The sequence below is a fragment of the Alexandromys fortis genome, unplaced genomic scaffold, assembly GCF_014885135.2.
Source record: "Alexandromys fortis isolate MF-2015 unplaced genomic scaffold, M_Fortis_MF-2015_v1.1 scaffold_178, whole genome shotgun sequence".
Taxonomy (NCBI): domain Eukaryota; kingdom Metazoa; phylum Chordata; class Mammalia; order Rodentia; family Cricetidae; genus Alexandromys; species Alexandromys fortis.
This window is the reverse complement of record NW_026068054.1, coordinates 1,462,061-1,484,403: the sequence shown is the minus strand read 5'-3', so window position 1 is coordinate 1,484,403 and position 22,343 is coordinate 1,462,061. Positions and strand designations below refer to the sequence as shown.

Sequence of the window (22,343 nt, the reverse complement as noted above, 5' to 3'; positions counted from 1 at the left end):
CACCCCCCCCTTCCTTCTCTCTTTCCTTCCCAGTTACAAAGCAAGTGGTTTTGCTCTGTTCTTGCTCACTACCGAAATGTTCCACCTCACCACAGGCCAAAAAATGCAAAGTCAAGACCGGAGCCTTCAAAACCATGAGCCAAAATAAACCTGTCTTCTTCTTCTTCTTTTTTTTTTTTTATAAGCTAATTGTGCCGGTTCTTGTTGACAGTAATACAAAGTCACACATGGAGTGTTACTGTGATGCTGTGACCCCCTGCAACAAGGTCACTTCATATGCAATGGTGCAAGAAGCGTGAAGGTGTCCCTAAGACCCGATCAGTGGACATAGATTATTCTGGGTGGGCCTGACCTAATCTGACCAGCACCTTAGGAGAGAGTTCAGAGATTAGTGGCGGAAGATGCGGAACTGGGAAGCAGTACCCACAGCCTCTGCCATCAGGCAGACTGCAGAGGGAGAGGCAGGTGACCTGCAGAAGCTGAAGGCCTCAGCCTTTGCTTGCTACAAACTGAATGCTGCTAACAACTTTGTTAATTTAGCAGAAGAGCACCCCCCAGGCCTCTGATGAGATCACAGCAAAGATGACACCTTTATTTAAGTCTAGCGATATACCCAGACCCCAGAAACAGTGAGATTACAGAAGTGGATGTGGTTTTAAGCCACTACCTTTATGGTAATTTCTAATACAGTTAGAAAACTCAGGTCCTGCTTTATTGGTAACATCCAAAATGTCCATCATCTTAAGAGGGGCTAGAGACAATCTGCAATGTCCCCATACCGTGGTCTACAATTCAGCAATATAGAGCCCTTGGGGGACACTTCCTAGTGAAACCACAGCACCCACCAATATATGGAACAAGCCAGATGAGTATTTAAAACATTGAACAGAAGAAGTCAGACCCAAGAAGCTTGGAAGTCTGTGGTTATAATTCTGTGTGTGTGTGTGTGTGTGTGTGTGTGTGTGTGCAGGCAAACATATCTATACATGTGTTCGTGGATGCCAGAAGGCCACACCGGATGACTTCCCCAGTCACTGATCACTGGGCATTTTTTAGACAAGCTCGCTCACTGAACCTAGAACCTGATATTTTGGGGAGGCTGCTTAACCAGCAAGCTCCATCAATCCTTCCGCTCCCACCTCCCCTCAGCAATGGGGTCACAGGCATACACCACCACACTAAATCTTTACATCAATGTTGGGGATCTGAACTAAGGTTCTCATGCTTAAACAGCAAGCCCATCTCCCCAGTCCATGTAGTCTATGATTCAATTTACATAATATTTAAGAACATGCAAAACTCTGTGGAAACAGGCATAGGAAGTATGTTGCTTAAACTGGGGAGTGGACAGGATTGACTAGACAGGACCATGGAGACAAAAATTTCTTCTGAGAGATACCATTTATGAAGACTCAAGCTATAGATATTTCGTCACTTATTAGCTGCTGCTCAATTTAAAAATAAAACTAGTTCACCTCTACAGATGTAAATAAAAGTCACAGGCAGTTCTGAGTACCGGACAAAAAGAGTCATAGCTTCAGGGCATAATCTTCAATGCACATGCATTTACATGTGTGTGTATACGCACACATATACATATCACACACACATGCATGCAACATACACATGGATATCACACACACATGCATGCACATGCACACGCGCGCGCGCGCACACACACACACACACACACACACGCAGACCATGCCATTCCAGGCGGAGCATATTCTCCCCTTTGGCCTCTGCCTCATTTATGTGGAGAAGGCAGCTGCCTCCCAGCTCCCAGGTCACTGCTCTGTGTGTCTGCCTGTCAGGATAAGAAGGCAAGGGCAGATGCAGCCAATTAGCTGGCCTTTCAAGTGGTCCCATGGCCTCACATCTGGCTCCATCACCAACACCCAGCTTGAGCCAATAAAAGCCACGTAAAATCACAAAGGGCTAATTTGGTGGTCGGTGCTATGACGACCTGAACGTGAAGAGGTGTAGGAGCAGGACGGGGACATGGGTGGAGGCTCGGACACAAGGGAGTACTTGCGGACCGCCTGACTCCATGTCAGCAGGGCAGGAAGACCAAGAAGCCAGCTCTTTATGGTAGATCCCTCCTGCTCTGGTGGATGCTAGATTGAGCCCCAGACAGCTTGGATGCGCCCTGCTGAATGCTGAGGGAGGTCCCGACAGCCCTGCCAGCCAGCACCAAATGCATGCACTTCATGGCAGACCCGCCGTCTGGAAATCCCAAATCCCTGCAACCAGTGAAGCCCCAGCAAGCTGTAGGAGAGCAGAACCCATCCGAGATATCGTGGAATGGGAAGAGACCTGGCCATGGTGCTTGGCAAGGGAGAGACTTGTAGAAAGCCCCAGGTGCTCTCACTTGGTCTGAAACCGCACCATCAAAGCAGCCGTTTCTTTGAGTTAAGAGAGTTTGAAGGTCTCTATTATCCCATGCGAGTCCTGAGAGATGCCTTGCCTGTGTCTTGTCTTAGGGGCTGACATTTTCAAGACTTAGGGGGAGAAAGTATAGGTGGAAGATTCAGGTCATGGCTCTCTGGGTGGAGGCCCTCAGTTTTGCCCTCTGTGAAAGGTTATTGGGCTGGATGACCATGAAGATTGAGGACAGGGAGGGTGAACCTGCCCTCCTCTCCTTATCTCTGCTCCTTGAGCTGAAGTTGCAAGCTGGCGGCCCTGAGCTGGATTCAGCCTTCAGAAATGTTTGGTTTGGCCCACAAGTGTGTTTTCAGGGAATTGGGGCCAACATTTAAAAATTGAGAGATTTCACATCTAAAAATGCCAAATGCTTTGCTCCTTTTGGAAAATGGGAAGCTCTGGTGGCGTGGAGCCCACATTCCCACTCGGTGACAATTATCAGGCACTGAGACCAGCTGCCTGGTTTCAACATGGCTGGCAGACTCCAGTCTGCCTCAGTCTCCACACTCCTTGATGTCCCTAGCCAGCCCACTTGGCTCATTCCTTTTATTCGCCTGATCTTTGAGGCATCTGAGTTGACAGCCTTCATTCTGGCCATCCCTGACTCTCGTCCTGGCCAGGCCTGCCTGGTCATGGTCTTCCCTGCACAGCGAATGGGCGACCAGTCACACACCGCACACCAGGTCTCAGGCATGATGAGGCTCTCTCTTTGGGAAGCCAGAGTATAGAGTTGGGGCAAGCATGATGCTGAGAGCCTTTCAACGTGATGCCGTGGGATTATTTTTGCTAAACATAAAAAACCCAAAGGCAGAAGAGACACTGATGTGTTTTTGCAAATCCCAGCAAATTAAAAAAAATGTGTGTGCAGAATTCATCCGGGAGCCTGGGGCTAGCTTTCATGAGAGAATGAGCTGTCAGATGGATGGAGCAGCAGATTAACTTTTATGGGCAACGTTTTGCCCTGGGATGTTGCTCCCAGGAGCTGGCTCCGTGCGTCTGTGACAAGATGCGCCACTCTGGCCCTTATCTGCAGCCAGATGCGCCGCCTCGCCAGCAGTGGGCCAGGAATCGGGCTTTAAATGGCTCGGCAGCAAATGTCAAAACTGTTTGATCTGCTTTTTAGAAAAGCACCTTTCAAGGCATTGGGAGATACTTGACACTTTGCAAAGGGATTAGAAAGTTTTCAGCTGAGTTGGAAAAAGGGGCTGGGGCAGCTTTGGCTCCAAAGAAGCAAGACGATGACTTGAGAAGTTTCAGGACCAGTGTGTCAGAAGCCAGTGGCTTCACTTTTAAGGTGACGAGCCAATGGTAGGCATGGCTTCAGCCACTAGCCCCTGCCTGTGGCATTTGGAAAGGTCCCAGGACATTTTTCCTTCCCGTGTCGCTTGGAAGAGATGGCCATGCTCAAGATGGCCATGGAAAGAGCGAGCTGAGAAGGTGTGGCCATTAGCTCCTCCCAGCCAGCAGCTAATCATATGCCTGGATAGCCCAGCACCCTTAGCCCACCAGCGGGTCCAGATGCCCAGGAAGATACACAGAACTCAGGGCAGAGTCTGGGCCCGTCACAGCAGAAGGACGAGATTCGGATGCTGGACCCATGGTGATTGTGACGTGCTGGGATGGGAATCATGACCACCGGTCAGCTCTGTCCTTCTCCCTCAGCCTCTGTGCTCATGTCTTATAGACCTGCAGCCATGCCCACTTCTTGAAGAATTGCTTTTCACTCATCTCCTAACCCTTTTGCTATCCACCGTCTACGGCACTCCAGTGTCTCAACTGAAAATTGATGGAGGAGGATTTATGTGTTACTTTCATTGGTTAATAAAGAAACTTCCTTGGCCCTGATAGAACAGAAAATTAGGTACGCGGAGTAGACAGAACAGAATGCTGGGAGAAAGAAGCAGATTCAGTCAGTCGCCATAGCTCTCCTCTCCAAGATGGATGCAGGTTAAGATCTTACCGGTAAGTCACCACCTCGTGGTGCTATACAGATTATTAGATATGGGTTAATCAAGATGTGAGAGTTAACCAGTAAGAGGCTAGAGCTAATGGGCCAAACAGTGTTTAAAAGAATACAGTTTCCGTGTAATTATTTTGGGTAAAGCTAGCCATGCAGGAGCTGGGCAGCGGGAAGTGGCCTGCTGCTCCTATCACTACAGAAAATCTTCTGTGCCTAAGCCTTGCTCTCACCTACAAGATCCCACAGTCAGATAGCCAATGTTCCCCTGGTGCTAGTGGCTTTTATTTCTGCTGAGCAGTTTTATGTCTTGCCCAACTCACTACAGCCGCTTATCGAGACAGGGTCTCACATGCTGTAGCCCTGGTGAGCCTTAAACTCAGAGATATGTCTGCCTCCACCTCCCAGGAACTGAGATTAAAAGCATACAGCTCCATTTCCAGGCTTAATATGGCCTCTTCCTTGCCTGCCTCATTTTATAGCTAAGAAAACCAAGGCTTAAAGAAGTTAACAGAACTAATGTTACAAAGCTCATCCATGAAAACTAAGCTAGATTTGGACTTCAGGCCTCCCTGACATAAAACCATATGACCATACATATACTCTTGCTTCTCATAAAGCATTACCAGAAAACCTGTGGCTTCTGAAACCCTGGCAAGGAGAAGAGAGGTCTCTGATAGACTAAGTCAGAATGCACCCACAGCCACCAGATGCCCAGCCCACAGCGAAATGGTTACATCACAGAAAGGAATGGGGCTTTTAAAATGTACACTAATAGCACGGCAGTGGTGGCACACACCTTTCATCCCAGCACTCAGGAGGCAGAAGCAGGTAGATCTCTGTGAGTTCGAGGCCAGCCTGGTCTACAGAGCGAGTTCCAGGACAACCAGGACAAGACAGAGAAACCCTGTCTCAAAAAAAAAAATCAGACTAATAGCCACTTCCAGGCAAAATGACAGTTACTCCTGACACTACCTATAGATCCTCTGCAGGGTCAGGGAAGCCCCTGGCAGAATGCTACACATTCTGTCAGCAGCCACTAGGTCAGCATCTACTCTAGGAGCTTGGGACTGTGCATCCATCCCTGATTATAAAACTAAATCAGCTGCTCGACATTTGTCTATCTCCTGCGGCCCAGTTTCTCACCCACAAGACAGAAACACTTTTCATCACTCTTCAGGATAGGATAAGTTCTGCTGCTGTGACAAATGGCACTAAAGCGCCTGTGCTTTGACAAAACAAACATTCGTTTCTCACATGCATTTCAGGATAACGCAGGTCAGTAAAGGGCTGGGACCCACCACAGCAGCTCCTACTCACAATCCAAGGCAGATGTCTCCAGTTGGCACCTAACACCATGCCACAGGACCAGGCCCACCAACACTGAATGACAGGGCTCTACTCCAGTGTATTTACTGTGTTAGAAGCAGATCTGAATGAGTATTAACCAGGTGCAGTGTGCTCAGATTGCTGGCAGCATCAAATGAACACCTAGGGGAAATGACCAGACAGCTTCAGCCATGATTCTGAGTCCAAACAGACAGAAGTGAGTCACCGGCTGTGACCTTCAGTAGATGCCTGAACAAGGATGCTCACCTTCACCACTTTTGTGCAACATAGCCTGCTCAGTCCAAAGCCACTCGGAAAGAAACATAATTAAAGAACATCCAGAATGGGAAAGAAGAAATAACTTGTCTGTCCTTAGTACTATTTCATAGTAAAAAACTCTAAATTACACTAAATAAAATCTAGAAGAGCTAATAAATTCAGTAAGGCTATAAGATGTTAAATCATTACACAAAAATCAGCATCACTATTGTACACTAACAGTCAATAATCCCCAAAGATTAACAAAGTAATTTCATATATAATAGCAATCATCTTTTCATGCTGTATTGGACCTAGCTATTTTTTTTTTTATTTAGCTCCTATAGCTACTGACTTCTGAAAACAACCGGCACCAGCTGAAAATTGATAGTGATGGGACTTTGGAGACCCTCCCAGCCTCTGTTAAATCATAGATAGATAGATAGATAGATAGATAGATAGATAGATAGATAGATAGATAGATAGATAATAGACAGATGATAGATAAATAGATAAATGGTAGATAGATAAATAGATGATTGATAGACAGATAGATACATAGATGACAGACAGATGATAGATAAAAGATAGATGGTAAATAGATGATAGATGGATAGATATAGACTGATAGATGATAGATGGTAGATAGATAAATAGGTGATAGATAGATAGACAGATAGATGATAGATAGATAGATAGATAGATAGATAGATAGATAGATAGATAGACAGACAGACTCTGAATGAAAACTATAACACTGTTTAAAGGAAATATAGGAGAAAGTCTACCTGACCTTAAAATTTGACAATGGTTTCTTAAATATGGCAATAAAAGAAAAATCAAGGCCAGACAGTGGTGATGCACACCTTTAATCCTAGCACTTGGGAGACAGAGTGAGTTTCAGGACAGGCTCCATAGCTACACAGAGAAACCCTGTCTTGAAAAACCAAAGAAAGAGAGAGAGAGAGAGAGAGAGAGAGAGAGAGAGAGAGAGAGAGAGAGAGAGAGAGAAATCAGATCAAATGGGCTTCATCGAGACTAAACTCTATGTGCACCCAAAAAAAAAAAATCCAAAGAATGAAAAGAAACATATCACTGATCTAAAACATTTCTATTGTAGATATGCTAAGAGACGAATATCCAGAATCCTATAAAGATCTGGTATAACAACAGCAGAAGCAGCCAGGTCAAACAAGGACAAAAGGGTTTGAACAGACAGTGGTCCAAGGAGACACACAAATGGCCAATTAAGTAGACACAAAAGAAGTTCAGTGTGGGTAGTCATTAGGGAAAAGCAGATCAAAACCAGAGACGCCGCTTGGTACTAAAAAATGGAAAATAACAGTGTTGGTTCAGATGTTGAGAAATCACAGCCCTCAAAATTTGCCGGTGGACATGTAGAAGGGCTCTGCTGCTGTGGAAAACAGTCTCAGCAGTTACTCAAACACGCCTAGAATTACCTTACGATCCAACAATTCCTACCCTAAGTACACAGCAAAAAGGGTCAAAAGCAGGAACTCAAACAGTTGCCCATAGCAGTGTTGCTGGGGACGGTGAAAAGCTAGAAACACAACCCAAATATCCATCCCAGGTGATGAGCAAAGTGAGGCTGAGCATCCATCCCTTATCCACAGGGATGTGCCCAAGGCTCTTCTGCGTGCCCGATGCCGGCATTCCGAAGGTCTATCTATAAACCGCTTTTTCCTATCCATACATTTCTTGTGACAAAGTCTGGCTTATTCTTCAGGCACAGTATGCCAGTAACAGACGCTCACAACTTTTGAGAAGTTATTTAAAATTTCAGAATTGTTTCTGATGTTTTCTTTCTAATACGTTCGGATCACAGCTGACCTCGGGTCACCGAAACCTCAAAGCGAATGTGGAGTATTGTATCTATGCTTGCTTGATTCATCCATAAAATGAAAGAAGTGCTGACAGCCCAACACATGGACGAGCCTTGAAAACATTATGCTAAAGTACAGGTGCCTGGCACAAAAGTCACATGCTGTGTAATACCATTTATATGAAACATCCAAAACGGGTAAATCCACGGGGCACAGACTAGAGAGGGAGTCGCCAGGGCCAGGTGAGAGGTGAGTGGGAAGTGATTGTCTCGTGGGTGCAGCGTTTCAGTAGGGAAGGTGAGCAAGAGACGCACATAGGCAGTGGTGATGGTGGCCCAGCGTTGGAACAAGTCAAATGCTACTGGCATGTTCGTTTTAACATGTTTGTTTATGTTTCTAATATCCCAGGATACAAACAACTTGTTCAAAGCCATAACGGCCTCACGGGGTGTTGGTAGCACATGCCTTTAATCCCAGCACTCGGGAGGCAGAGACAGGGATCTCTGTGAGTTTGGGGCCAACCTGGTTTACAAGACCTAGTTCCAGGACAGATTCTGAAGCTACAGAGAAACCCGGTTTGAAAAAACAAAACAAACAAAAAACATACCGGCCTCTCTTAGTAGCCAAGGTCAAGAGTCACAGGTCTGGACCTGAGGAAGCCTTGTTCAGCCTCAGCCTCAGGAAGGGAGAACATACCATGGTGGGTAGCAAGGCAGCAGTGGGCCCCAGAGGGTCTGCAGCCTGGAAGTTTCTTCCTTGTTTGGTTTTGTCTCATGAGGCCTTTCTGGGCATCCTCACTGCATGCCCTCCATCTCTCTCATGCAAATGCCACGAGCACAGAAGGGTTCATGCACCGAGACAAAGCCACAGCCCCAAACCTACCCACACCTCCCTCAGGTTACTGTTGCTGTGGGGCCATAAAGTCAACATTTTATACCGTGGTCCATTTTTCTTCCCTGCGTCAGTCGCTGCTCTCATGGTTTTGCTTTGTGTGACTAGAGTATTGAGGGATTTTAAAAGTTTGTAGGAACACTGAAACAGTCTCATTTTTAAGTTTTTTGAAGATATGTTAAAAAATAGACTGAAAAATAGAAGAGAAAAAAAATGACCTTTCATCTTTTGTTAACATAGTTGCATCATTTGTGTTTGATTCTTTGTTTTGGTTGATTGTATTTTGGTCGAACCACTTAAAGGAAATGTCAGAACCCAGGGAAACGGATCATATGGCAAGCATGCTTGCAATCCAAGCCTGATGACCTGAGTTTAGATCCCTGGAACCCACGTAAGTGAGACCCACGTGTGTGTGCTCACAATCCCAGCACTCTTACATTTATGGCAGGCAGATGCAGAAGAATCACCTGGACATGTGTGAATCGGCAGCACCGCAGCAGAAACAAGAGAGACCCTGCCTCAAAACAAGGTAGAAGTTGAGAAATGACTCCCAAAAATATTCTCTGACCACCAGCAGACACTGTAGCACCCACAACCCCTTCCACCATACACATACACACAAATAAATAAGATTAAGCTGTAGACATCATGATACTTCAACATGTAAGAAAATAATCTATTTTCATAATTGCTTTCTCATATCTAATAAATCAATGCTAACTTGTTATTCAATACTCTGTCCATATGTAATTCCCATTCAGTTCCAAAATCTCTTTTATGGTTGATTTAACTAGGAACTAATCGAAGACAACATCTTACATTTGATAATTGCCTGTCTCGCTGTTTTGCATTTCATCCCTCAGTCTTCTGTCTTTTACACGAGCCAGAATCAAGGCTAAATTGACAGATTCAATGTCATTAGCAAGAAAACCTCCCAAGTGAAGCATCTCATCAGAAGGGCCCGGATTCCCCACTACTGCTAACGCTAACTTTGATTCTGGAGTCATTGGCCAGAGCCGGATGTGTCAATCAGCAATGGCACACGTCCTTTGATGAGCAGACTGTGGGACTGATAACTTGACACGGTACACAAGCGTAGCTCACGATCAGCCTTCCGTCTGATACCCATGATGACTCCTGGCCTGGGTCACTTATTTCATTGATAGTTAAAAACAGGCAGTTTCTAAACTGGGCATTGGTGGTGCACATCTTTAATCCCAGCACTTGGGAGGCAGAGGCAGGTGGATCTTTGAGTTCAAAGTCAGTCAGGGCTACAGAGTGAGTTCCGGGACAGCCAAGGCTACACAGAGAAACCACATCTCAGAAAAACAAAACAAAACAAAAAACACCTAAACAGTTTCTAATTGCCTCATTTCTTCATATAACAAGAAGGGCTTCTTCTCCACAACTGGGGCTACTTGACTCCACAGAAATGCAAATCCTAAGGAAAAAGCAGAGCAAAAGCTAAACTATAGTTCTCTGTTCAGAAAGTCCAGACCAGAAGTAGGACACAGAGCTCAGAGGATGAGCCGGACCACACTGAAGGGCAGCAGAGGCTGGGGACCCAGATCCCTCATCGATCAGCTCAAGCTAGACTCAGCTCCGAGTGCCATCGTCAGAGCCAGTCCCTGCTTCTCTCTGCTTTCCACAGTAGCCCAGGACTCAGTTCTTCCAGGACTGGGACATTTAGCCGCTGTCCGTTAGTGTTAGCCTGTTGCCACGATTTGGGCAACTCTTGGCTTCTTCAAACCCTGCAATCATACAACTTTTTCAAAATGTGCTTGTCAGTTTTCTCTTCCTTTTTCTGTGGCGAGACTGAACCCAGAGCCTCGCACAGGCTAAGTGCACGTTCTCTCATTAATTTCGCTCAGCCACTTTCTGATCATTTCTACAAATTTCCATCTGAGCCAGGCAGTGGTGGTGCACGTCTTTAATCCCATCACTTGGGAGGCAGAGGCAGGAGGATCTCTGTGAATCTGGGGCCAGCTTGGTTTATAAGAGCTAGTTCCAGGGCAAGCTCCAAAATTACAGAGAAACCTTGTCTCCAAAAATTAAAAAAAAAAATAAGAAATAAGAAAAGTTTTCCTTTGAAACTTCTTTCCAGTCACTCTCCTTGACTATGCCAGGGGCTTCCCAATGCAGCCACGGCTTCAAACTGCACCCAGTGCTAACCTGGGCAGCTGAGATGAACTCAGTGGGAACGGATATTTTAACGATATATCTGTAACCAATGGCTGCTCTTTTTATTTTTATTTTTTTTGTTTTCTAACTTTTAAAACTTATTTCAAGAACTGCCATTTATGGTCAATGACATTTTTGAAGTATTAAATTACGAGTTCATTTAAACTCAATATTCTTTCTTTACAGAGTTAGCTGTTTCTCACATTTTAATGACTCATTTCTTTGTATTCAAGTTGTTTTCATAAAGGAAAACAAGACTCCCAATGGTGACAGAGGCACGGCCAGTCACTTTATTGACCGTTCCCGAAAACAGCATTAAGATTTTAAATGTAACCCTAAAATCGGAATGTGAAATAAAGAGGTGAGAAACTATTACATAAATCACGTCTCAAGTTCAGCGTTCCATTTGTCCAGGACTTAAGGCTGCTTTTAACCGATGGATGTCCACACTACTGGTCCAGGCTATAATTTCTGTTGGGAAAATCTGGGTCAGCAAAGTGCTGAGTCATCTATTCAACTCCTCTTTTCTCAGACAGTAAAGTGACTATCGTACAGAAAGAGTTCAAAATTGGGACTTACTAAAGGTACCCTGCCCACCTCAGGGAGGGCTGCCTCAGCTCTCCGATGCTTCTGCTAAGTCTGTCTAGCTCACGGGCACAGGCCAGGATGGCTCCTCCTATGAAAGAGTGCAGGATGAAGGCGCAGGCACATTTAGGCACTCTGAGCTGCCATGTGAGTGCTTGGACTTGAACCCCAGTCTCTTGCAAGAGGAGACAGTGTTTTGTTGCTGTTGTTGTTGTTGTTTGGTTTCTGGTTTTTTGAGACAGGATTTCTCTGTGTAGCCCTGGCGGATCTGGAACTCACTTTGTAGACCAGACAGGCCTCGAACTCACAGAGACCCACCTGCCTCTGCTTTCCAAGCACTGGGATTAAAGGCGTGCACCTCCACTGTCCAACACAGACCATGATCTAAACCTCTGAGCCATCTCTCCAGCTTGCTGTCTTCTTGTGGAACAGTGAACAGCAGCCGTCCAGGAGGTAGCTCAGAGGAGGTCAGAGGAAGTACCAGGACTAAATCAGCACCACACAGTGACCAAGGGCATGAGGATACCCCAAGGGAGCCCTGTGAGGGTCCAGGGAGAGGGAAGAAAGGGTTATGGTGAGGACTGAGGATTTGGCTCCATGATGTTTGGCACCATGGGTGGCATCCTCAGGAATGCCAATAAAAATAAAGTTAATGTCAAGGAGGCAGAGAAGAGAGGCCCTGATTCCAGGCTGCCCAGGGTTTCTTATTAGAACAACATCACTGGTTCTGTTTCCTTGAGCAAGTAGCTCCCCTCTCTGAGTCTTAGTTCTCACATCTGTAAAATGAAATGATGTTCAGGGCACCACCACCCAAGTCAGCTAAGCTTTGTGTGGGACCTGCAGTGTGTGTACAGCAAGAACTCAATAAACATGGTCATCCTCATGACCGATAGACACCTCCACAGACAGGAGAATGAAGGGGCTGTCCAATAGGCGCCACCAAATTAGCGGAGGGACTTCTTTTGACCCGGCCACCTGGTGAAGCTTGAACACGACCGTGACACTTGTCATCTTCACAGCTGATGGGAAGCCCAGACACCACGTCCCTCGGGATTCCAGCTGTTCTACTCTATTCTACATCCCTAGGTGGATGCCCAACAGAAAGTTATGTGTGGCCATAATAAAACATCTTTGAGAATGTCCCAAAAGACTAGAATGGTGTGTGTGTGTGTGTGAGAGAGAGAGAGAGAGAGAGAGAGAGAGAGAGAGAGAGAGAGAGAGAGCGCATACTTCCTCTGCAGAGAGAGTAAGAGCATTCAAGCTACATGCAGCCAATAGGATAGATAAATCTCACAGAGTGTTGACAAAAACAGGAGGGAGCAGTCACTGATGATTTCAGTTACATAAAGTTCAAGTTCACAACCAGATAAAACTAATTTATGCTCTCCGATGACAGGAGAGGCCAGTCTTTGGAGGACATGAGAACTCCTGGGTTCCTGGTGGTGGATGGAATGCAGTTCTTGTAAAGCTGAGTGAGGGCTCCAAGGCTAAACTGCATCCCTGGTTCTTGGGCTCTATTTCCAGGTGTAGAAGACTTCCAGGGTACAGTGTCTTCGTAAAAATCCATCCCACACTTTTACTAATTGTTATTGCATATGTACATGTATATGCATATATCTTCCTAAATATAGTCTGTTTGGCCAATATAATGTTAGTGTGTTGTTTCTCTTTATTTGTTTGTTTGTTTCTTTCTTTTTTGTTTATGTTTTTTTTAGGTATGAGTGCTCTGTCTGCATGTATGACTGCATGCCAAAAGAAGGCACCAGGTCTCATTATAGATGGTTGTGAGCCACCATGTGGTTGCTGGGAATTGAATTTGGAAGAATAGTTAATGCTCTAAATCACTGAGCCATCTCTCCAGTTCCATAGAGTGTTGTTTCTTAAGAGCAATACATCAATATTTGTGCTTCAGGGAGTGTGGAGTAATGAGATACTGAATCTTGGGTGCTTTGGTCCTGGGTTTCTTACCTTCTTTGTGATGTAGGATTCCCTTCTGTATGCTGTGAATACCATTGGTTAACAAGGAAAATATCTTGGGCCTGCACAAGGAATAGAGATAGGCAGGGGAAACTAAACTGAATGCTTGAAGAAAGGAGGCAGAGTCAGAAAGAAGCCATATACCCTGCCAGACACAGATGCTGGAACTTCACCTGGTAAGCCACAGCCACATGGTGATACACAGATTGATAGAAATATGTTAAATTAAGATGTAAGAATTAGACAATAAGAAGCTAGTCAAACAGTGATTTAAATAATATGTTTCTGTATGATTATTTCAGGTCTGAGCTGCTGAGCAGCCAGAGAACAAAACAAGCCGCCTCCTTACAACCAATTGGCTACCGATGTGGCCAACTAAAGTCCACATAAAACCTTAGAGGGCTTGGAAAGGAATTCTAGACACTAAAAAACAAAGTTGAACCCCATTTATTTTCCCCAAATGGGCTTTGCTTGCTCACAGCATGCTGTGACTTCTTCAAGAGAGGTTTTCCTGATTCAGTTGTAGCAGGAAAAAAAGCTGCAGTTTTAAAATGCCAGCTTTCTGGACCATGCTCCCAGTGCAACCTCTGGCTCTTTCAGGAGACTGAGCATTTAAATGGGGTTTGTGAGCAACATGCTACAGCTTGCTTGGTGGCAACATGGACCAGCTGCCTAGAGATGGGGTATTGTGCATGGTTCTCATAGGCCAGCAGCTCCGCCATGCTGGGCTGGGCAGGACAAGCAGGCAGTGCTGTATTTCCCCTAGCAATGGTGCAACTTAAGTTCATAAGAAGGGCTTAGTATTTTAAGAAGTGCTTCTGGTCAGAAAATAATTACAGATACACAATAAAGACAAATTCAGATGGAAAAAACCCTAAATGGGTCACAGTGTTGAATAAATGTACATAGGCTTGGGAGAGAAAAGAAAAAGAATATAGACAGTTATAAAAAGAAGTAAATGATTTCTAAAAAAATGAAACAAAGTCTTTAAAGAGACAGAGTACAGACAGTCATAGATTAAAGGAGTAAAGATAATAAAAATAAATATTAAAAAGTAATAGGTTTAAAACAAATAAGCCACATAAAGATGGAGAATACACAGAGTCTGGATTATGTAGATTATTGTATTTTCTTTGAATTTTTTGACTGTGAAGGGGCTAAGCAACCAACGTATATACTTTAAAGGTATCTTGACTTCAGAATTTGAGTCTATGAATATGTTGCTTTGGAAAAAAGGTTCTTCTTTTCTTTCCACAAAAATGAGAATCTGTGGATTCATTCCAGGCTAATGTGATTTTGCAAGACCCCTGAAATGTCGCCTTGAACAACTCTCAAAAAATTACTTCACCCAATAAACATCAGGAAGCATTTGGAGAAGAACTATGCCCATATTCCCAAATATTGTTTATAAATGTTTCTTTACATTTAAAGGGAGATAAGTTATAGATATTTGCATTGGTATGGATGTTGGTTTATTGATACAAATTTAAGGTCAATTTTGTTACACTGAATATACTTATTTCTGCTCTTGGTTAAGGTATTGTGTTTGTGCAGCTCATTTAAAAATGTAATGTATAATTAAGAAATACAGGTTAATAGATACTCATCTATAATAGTCAAGCTTGTAGTCATGTTAGTTAGATTTTCTAGATGTACAAAGATGTATTTCAGATGAATAGGCATTCTTCAAACCTTTAAAGACTATAGAATATGGCACTTAAAATGTTTTAATAACTTAGAATTTTCATGACAATGAGACACATCTGCTCCTGGCAGTACCAATTACTTCAAGAGGAAGATGGGCATTGAGAGGCTACTTACAAAGTTTGCTAGCCATTTGGGCGAGAAACTGCTCTTGCCTGAGTGCTTGATGGTATACAATGTGAACTGGACATGCAGGACCCACAGAGAAAAGACTGCTGAACTTGCCTAAAAATGAGATGATCTTTCGGGGTTCCTGTTTCATGAAAGAGTCTGCAAGACATTCTGCAGGACACAGAAAAAAGTGACTGACAAACTGCGAATATAGGTAGAACTGTCTTGAAATCTCCAGCTTCATAGAAAAGTCTGTTGCATACTATGGGCCTGTAGGCTGAAGACTGGATGCCCCAACTTTACAAAAGAACTTTGGGTAATTGTCCAGGCAGTGAGATGTCTCTGTCATTTCTAGAGTTTTAGAAATTGCTTACAATGCACTTCCTGTTTAACTAGGTAATATTATATCCCTCTGGAGTCTTTGATGGAGTTAAAGAATTGATAGTTATAGTTTTCCTTAGTTATGACAAAAATAAAATAGATATAAATATTGTAACTATAATTCTTGCTTGATACCAATTTTGTGTATCTAATTTTACTATGTTAAAGTTAAAACCTTCCTTTTTATTTAAACAGAAAAAGGGAGGTGATGTGAGATTCCCCTCTGTATGCTGTGAATACCATTGGTTAATAAAGAAAACTATCTTGGGCCTGCACAGGGAATAGAGGTAGGCAGGGAAAACTAAACTGAATGCTGGGAGGGAGGCGGCAGAGTCAGAGAGAGGCCATGTAGCCCTGCCAGACACAGACACTGGAACTTTACCCGGTAAGCCACAGCTACGTGGCAGTACACAGATTAATAGAAATGGGTTAAATTAAGTTGTAAGAGTTAGCCAATAAGAAGCTAGAGCTGATGGCCAAGCAGTGGTTTAAATAATATGTTTCTCTGTGATTATTTCAGTTCTGAGAGGTCAGGATGAACAGTCTTCCCCCCCCCCCCCCCGCCCCATCCCATATCTTTGTTTAAGAGCTTTCTAACAACATATTGTCAGACATCATCTTCTTGAGAAAGGCTGAAAACCTTACAGATTCTCCTTGTTCTTTTAGGCCCCAACTACTGAGCAATCCAAATACTGAGCACAGTAGTATCTGTCAATACAGGAATATCCTTCTCTCCTTGTTTATTTATTTATTGTAATAGCCAAGTTGAGAACACTCAGATCAGCATCCATGATGCATCTGTGAGCAGACTTCCTGTCTGCGGTTCTCCCTGTCCTATAGCAAGAATCCCCTTACTCAGCACCAGTCCCTCTGTCATGAGTTGAAACACCTTGCTTGTGGAAAAACTTTGTTTGTGATTCCCACCACATATGATCCAGACAACATAACCGTTCCTCTCTTCACTCAGAGCTATTTCATCAGCAGCTACGTCTGTGCCCATGGGTTTCTCATAGAACACACAATGCCTGTGTTCATCATCCACTTCAATGAGTTTCTGATAGCTGATGGTTGCGAGAGAGATATTCGGTTTCATCTTGACACAGCCAATGCCTAGGAGGCACCACAAAAGGGCACTTTTCATTTTTATTTTTTTCAATGTGGATGGGTGTTTTGTCTGCATATATGTATGTGCACCATATGCATACAGTGCCTGAGGAATCCAGAAGAGGGCGCCAGATGCCCTGGAACTGGAGTACAGACAGTTATGAGAGAGCTATGTGCGTGCTGGGAATTTGAACCCAGGTCCTCTGGAAGAGCAGCAACTGACTCCTCACTGTGGAGCTCTCTCTCCAGCTTCTGTTGTTTTGTTTTTAAATTACAGCAGTGGTTGGTTGAGGCTGTACTGAAGGAATTCTTGAATTAGAAAGGATCGGTTTCCCCCTTCCATATATAAAAAGGTAAGAGGCATGTGTATTTTACCACAATCAAAACTATACAAACAGGGTGAAGCTATAGCTTGATTGGTAGAGTGCTTGCCTAACAAACAGGAAGCCAGGGGTTGAGTTCTTAGCACTCCATAAAACCAGATGTGGTGACAAACATCTGTAGCTTAGGTACTCAGAAAGTAGAGGCAGAAGGATCAGAAGTTGAAGGTTGTCAGGCAAATTTGAGGTCTACATGGGTTATATGAGATCCTGTCTCAAATAAATAAACACTCATTCGCATCTATGTTCAAAGCCACCTTGTGTACTTAGGGCTGCTCACCAATGTGCCAGACGGCTGGGGGAACAGGGGAAGAAGCATGGTGTGTATACGGAATGCAGACAAATGGCAATGCCTGGCAATGAACCAAGCAGGGTAGCAAGCTATTCTGTCTACCTGAGTTCTGTAATTTCAACTCCAAATCTTCACGGCTGAGCTCAATGTCAGGGTGCTTGCCTAGCATGTGGGAGGCTCTGGGTTTAGGCCCCAACACTGCAGAAAAATAAAATAAAGAAAAAATGGAGTTGCGTACAGTTTTAACATGCCTGGTCAGGAAAAATTGGCCAAGCCACAAATTCATTTTAAAATGGAAAAAACATAAAATTTTAAATAAAGACTCTTAAAAAAATCTTAAAGAGAATTCTGGCATGCTAAGTCCAGGACAGGAGTCCAACCCAAGGTGGACACCGGCATGGCTGGCTTCCTGCCTGGCCTTCTCTGTTCTCCTGCAGCCAGCAGCTCCATAGGTGTCCCTGAAGCTGCCGGAAGTGCCAGCCTGGGGCTGGGACCATGGGCCCAGCCGGGCACCACAGGCTGGCCGCCTTATCACACCGGGCAGAAGAAACAGCGTGGGGCCTGACACGGGCCCTCCCATGGCCGCAGCGGGGCAGCTGGCTTTTTTTTTCCTCCTGACCATCTTTGAGCTGGAGATCAGACACAGGGAAAGATTAAAACAAATATGAATTTAATCAAGGGATTCTGCTGTCCTGGGGTGGAAACAGGAGCCTGCTGACATAAAGAGGGGCTGGAACGCTAGGGAGCCGGAGTGGAATCAAAGCTGCTTGCTTACCACTAACCGCTCAGATGATCCATATCATAACAACAAAAAAGAAAAACAATTATTTATTCTTTTTGATGTTGCAGCTCAGCAGCAACTTGCTTTTTGAAGAGAGCAAGGTCAGAACCAAGTTATTGTTTCTGCCTGAAACTTTGACAGGGACTCTGAGTTCTTGTCTGTGACTCTCGGACAAGAGATGAGAGAGACTCGCGGGCGCGTTTCTTCTAGGCTATGGAGCAGCTCCTTTATCCTCCCCGCCTTGCCCTCCCTCTGGCCATTTCTCTCTCTCTCTCTCTCTCTCTCTCTCTCTCTCTCTCTCTCTCTCTCTCTCGGACCCGAGGGCACAAAGGCCACCAAGCAGAAGCTCTTTCTCCTCTGGATCAGAGTTCTCTAGATTCCCTCCGAAGGGAGGACCAGAGAAGTCCTTTAGCCCTCTGATTTGCCCCCCAGACATTGGCACTGCTGCTGAGGTATGAGGTTTTATGGCTGGCGTGTAGCACAAAGGCCGTCAATCATGGTCCTGACCTGTGAGTTTATCGTTCAGCAGAAAGACACGATTCCTCATTCAGGCCCATCCCAGCCAGCAGAGGCTATTCCCCGGGGCTTCAGGAGATCATGGGACTCAAGAGCACCTGCTCCATGGAACTCACATTTAAGCTAATCTGGGTAGATACAACAGAATTTTCCAGGGGGAGATGTATGTTGGGACAGAGGGAACAGCCTGCACCGCAGCCTGGAGGTAAGAGCGTTCAGGTTCAGAGAACTAGAAGTAGTTTGATTCTGCAGGTGGGAAAGGCTGTTAGATAGCAAGTCCCCGAGATCTGTGGGTCCAGCTCCTGCAGGTGCCTCTTCACAGCAATAGAAAACCACAGGTAAGTAAGGCCCTACAGCAAGGTGTCACTTGATCAAGGTGCTTCCTGAAGTCGGCTAGAACCATAGAACCACAGAGTGCCAACACTTGAGGTGAGAGATGACACCAGAGAGGTGCCGGAGATGAGAGGAGAACTCTGGGAAAAGTTCCCACTGGAACAATATAGGCTTCTGTGCCGTTGATTAGAGGCCAGAGCCAATCTCCACACCTCAGAGCAGCCATCCAGGAGAAGTAGCCAAGAACTGACGACCAACCATCTCACAGATAGAAGCACAGGGCTGGGACTCAGGAGACAAAGGGCCTGATATGCAGATGCCCAAATTATATGCAGATAATATGCAGATATGCATATGATATGCAGAGAATACACAGATATGCAGATGATATGCAGAGAATATGCAGACATGCAGATGATAGACAAATATGCAGGTGATATGTAGATGTGCAGATGATATGCATATAATATGCAGATATGCAGATGATGTGCAGGTATGCAGATGGTATATGGGTATGTAGATGATATGCAGATATGCAGGTAATATGCAGGTATGAAGATGATATGCGGGTATGCAGATGATATGCGGGCATGCAGATGATATGCGGGCATGCAGATGATATACAGGTATGCAGATGATATGCAGATATGCAGGCTCCTTTCTGCCATTAGCCTGCTTGCCAATATTTGGATTTTTACAGTCTTTGATTCTTCACCCAGATATTAAAACTGATAAGCCCTTCAAGCTGTACTATGCTTACATGGGCAGAGGATGGCACAAAGGGCACTACTGGTAGGACATCTAGTTTAAAAGCCAAAAAGGCTGATGACATACTCTGTGGCCCAGATTATTTTTCATTCTTTTTTTTTCCTGCTGCTTGAACAAAATACCTAAGACTAAATCATTTTTACACCACAGAGGCTTATTGGCTTGATGTCTGCGTCTGGTAAGGGCCTTCTTACCACACATTCACATGGCACAGATGAGAGAGAGAGACAGAGACAGAGAGAGAGACAGAGAGAGACAGAGACAGAGAGAGAGACAGAGAGACAGAGAGAGAGAGAGAGAGAGTGCGCGCACTTGGACCTTTCTTCCTCTCTTCCCATAGCCACACCTGCCAGCTTGTGCCATGCCTTTTTGGCCCTTGTTGAATCCAAACCACCTCCAAGGCCCCACTTCTGAAGACCACTAACCCTGGGAAGTGAGGATTTATTGATAACGTGGAGTCTGGGAGGAACAAGGAACAAGAGCAGGAATCCTAGAAGCGGGTCTCTGGGGTCTCTGGGGAGCAGGCCCAGAGCAAGCACAGGAGAATGAGCCACAGGAAGGCAGCAGAAGGTGCCAACACTACCTCTCGTTCCTACCACCTCAGACATACCTGTGGGGCATCCTGCCTAGAAGGAAGATTTGCCCTCCATTTCCTAGAGCTCAACTGAAAAGGCCATTCCTGTCTCTGGCACATCAAGGCTGGCCATGCTCCTATGTCCAAAATTGAGTTCAGACAACCATAGTTCTTCATGTTAGTGAGCCAGAGGCAGGAGGGTCAATGTCTCTGCTATACAGCAAGCCACCAGTCAGCAAGCTGCCAACTAATGAATGGAGTTTTTTGTTTTGTTTTGTTTTAAGAAAACAGAGCTGAGCGTGGCAGTACACATTGCACTGGAGGCTGAGGCAGGGTGGAGGCTGAGGCAGGATGCTCCCGAGTTCCAGCCTAGGCTATATAGACATACAATCTCAAAAAAACAAGCAAAGCATAAAAACAACAGAAAAGAGCGTTTTCCTCCAGAGCCCATGGAATTTAATCCTGCAAAGCCCATCCTAATATGACCCTCACTGCCACCCTTACATAGCCCAGACAGAAGACAGAACTGAGCAACCCAGAAGAAACTCCACAAGCCCAGAGAACAATAAAATGGCCTCCGAGTGCCAAGGAGGCTTTCTCACCTCACAGGAAGGCAGATCTGGTGGAGATAGCTGTGAGGGGCTTAGAAAGAAGGCCTGGCCTGCTGCTGGCCACAATCCAAGGACCCCATTTCCTTCCACTCTGAGCAAGCTTGCCAGCGAGCCCCCAGGTGTCTTTCTCTGACAAACATAGCCCTGGCCTGGCCTGGCAACCCCTGGGGAAGAACCCCTCAGTCCCTGACATGGGGGGACTCAGTGAAGACTTGCAGTCCAGCCCGTGAGTAGAATGACCTAAGTATGTGTCCCTTCCATTCCCTATCAGTATGAAGCCCCAGATGCTCACAGGTGATGGGCTCAGTTACGCACCCTTTCTGACTGCCGTCCTCCCTCCCCTTTCTTACTTCCCAGGATGTGCCAAAGTCAGCTAATGCCAATGCGTGGGAACCAGCTCTGTGGACTGCCCCCAAAGACTCCTGTGCTAGAAGCTCGGTCCCTGTGTGGTGTTGGGGAGGTGTGCAGCCTGGCTTTCTGGCAATGGCAACCTCCCTACAAGAACATGCCTCTCGCAAAGGATCTCCTTCATCCGTCTCCAGAAGAGGAAAAGAGGAAACGCAAGAAAAAGCTCCTGATGCAGAGCCCCAATTCCTACTTTATGGATGTGAAGTGCCCAGGATGCTATAGAATCACCACGGTCTTTAGCCATGCACAGATGGTAGTCCTGTGTGTCGGCTGCTCCACTGTCCTCTGTCAGCCTACAGGCCGGAAAGCAAGGCTGACTTCAGGAGGAACATTTGCTTCTATAACAACTAACACCGGCTCTTAGACACAATCCCAATAAACGGATTTTGGAGGGGGGGGAGGAGGGGGGGGAGGAGGAGGAGGAGGAGGAGGAGGAGGAGGAGGAGGAGGAGGAGGAGGAAGAGAAGTGGAGCCCTATTGAAGGCATGTGTCATCAGGGTTCATGAGAAGTGATTAATGTTGGCCTCTTGTAGTAGCTATAAAACGTTATAGGGCTGGAGAGATGGCTCAGCGATTAAGAACATTGCCTGCTCTTCCGAAGGTCCTGAGTTCAATTCCCAACAACCACATGGTGGCTCACAATCATCTGAAATGAGATCTGATGCCCTCTTCTGGCCTGCAGGCAGACACACAGACAGAATATTGTATACAATAATAAATAAATAAATAAATAAATAAATAAATAATGTTATAACAAGAGCAGGCCTTGGAGTTAGGAAGATGGCTCAGTGGGTGAACTGTTTGTCGTGCAAGCATGAGAACCCAAGTCCACAACCCAGCACACAGACATATCAGAACACACCTGTAACCCCAACACTGAAGTCGCAGAAACAGGGGATTCCTGGGACTTGCTAACCAGGCAATTTAACTGAAA

At 45.3% G+C, this 22,343-nt stretch overlaps 1 protein-coding gene across 1 annotated transcript; it reads left to right on the top strand.

The window, feature by feature from the left end:
• Positions 1-21,506: 21,506 nt before the first annotated feature.
• On the top strand, positions 21,507-21,773 carry LOC126487156 (40S ribosomal protein S27-like). The gene has a single exon (XM_050119830.1). The coding sequence runs from the start codon at positions 21,507-21,509 to the stop codon at positions 21,771-21,773; it is 267 nt and encodes an 88-aa protein (XP_049975787.1).
• The last annotated feature ends 570 nt before the right edge of the window (positions 21,774-22,343 follow it).

Bases quoted from the DNA above. Each gene is read 5' to 3' on its own strand.
- LOC126487156 (XM_050119830.1), top strand. From the start codon at position 21,507: ATGCCTCTCGCAAAGGATCTCCTTCATCCGTCTCCAGAAGAGGAAAAG.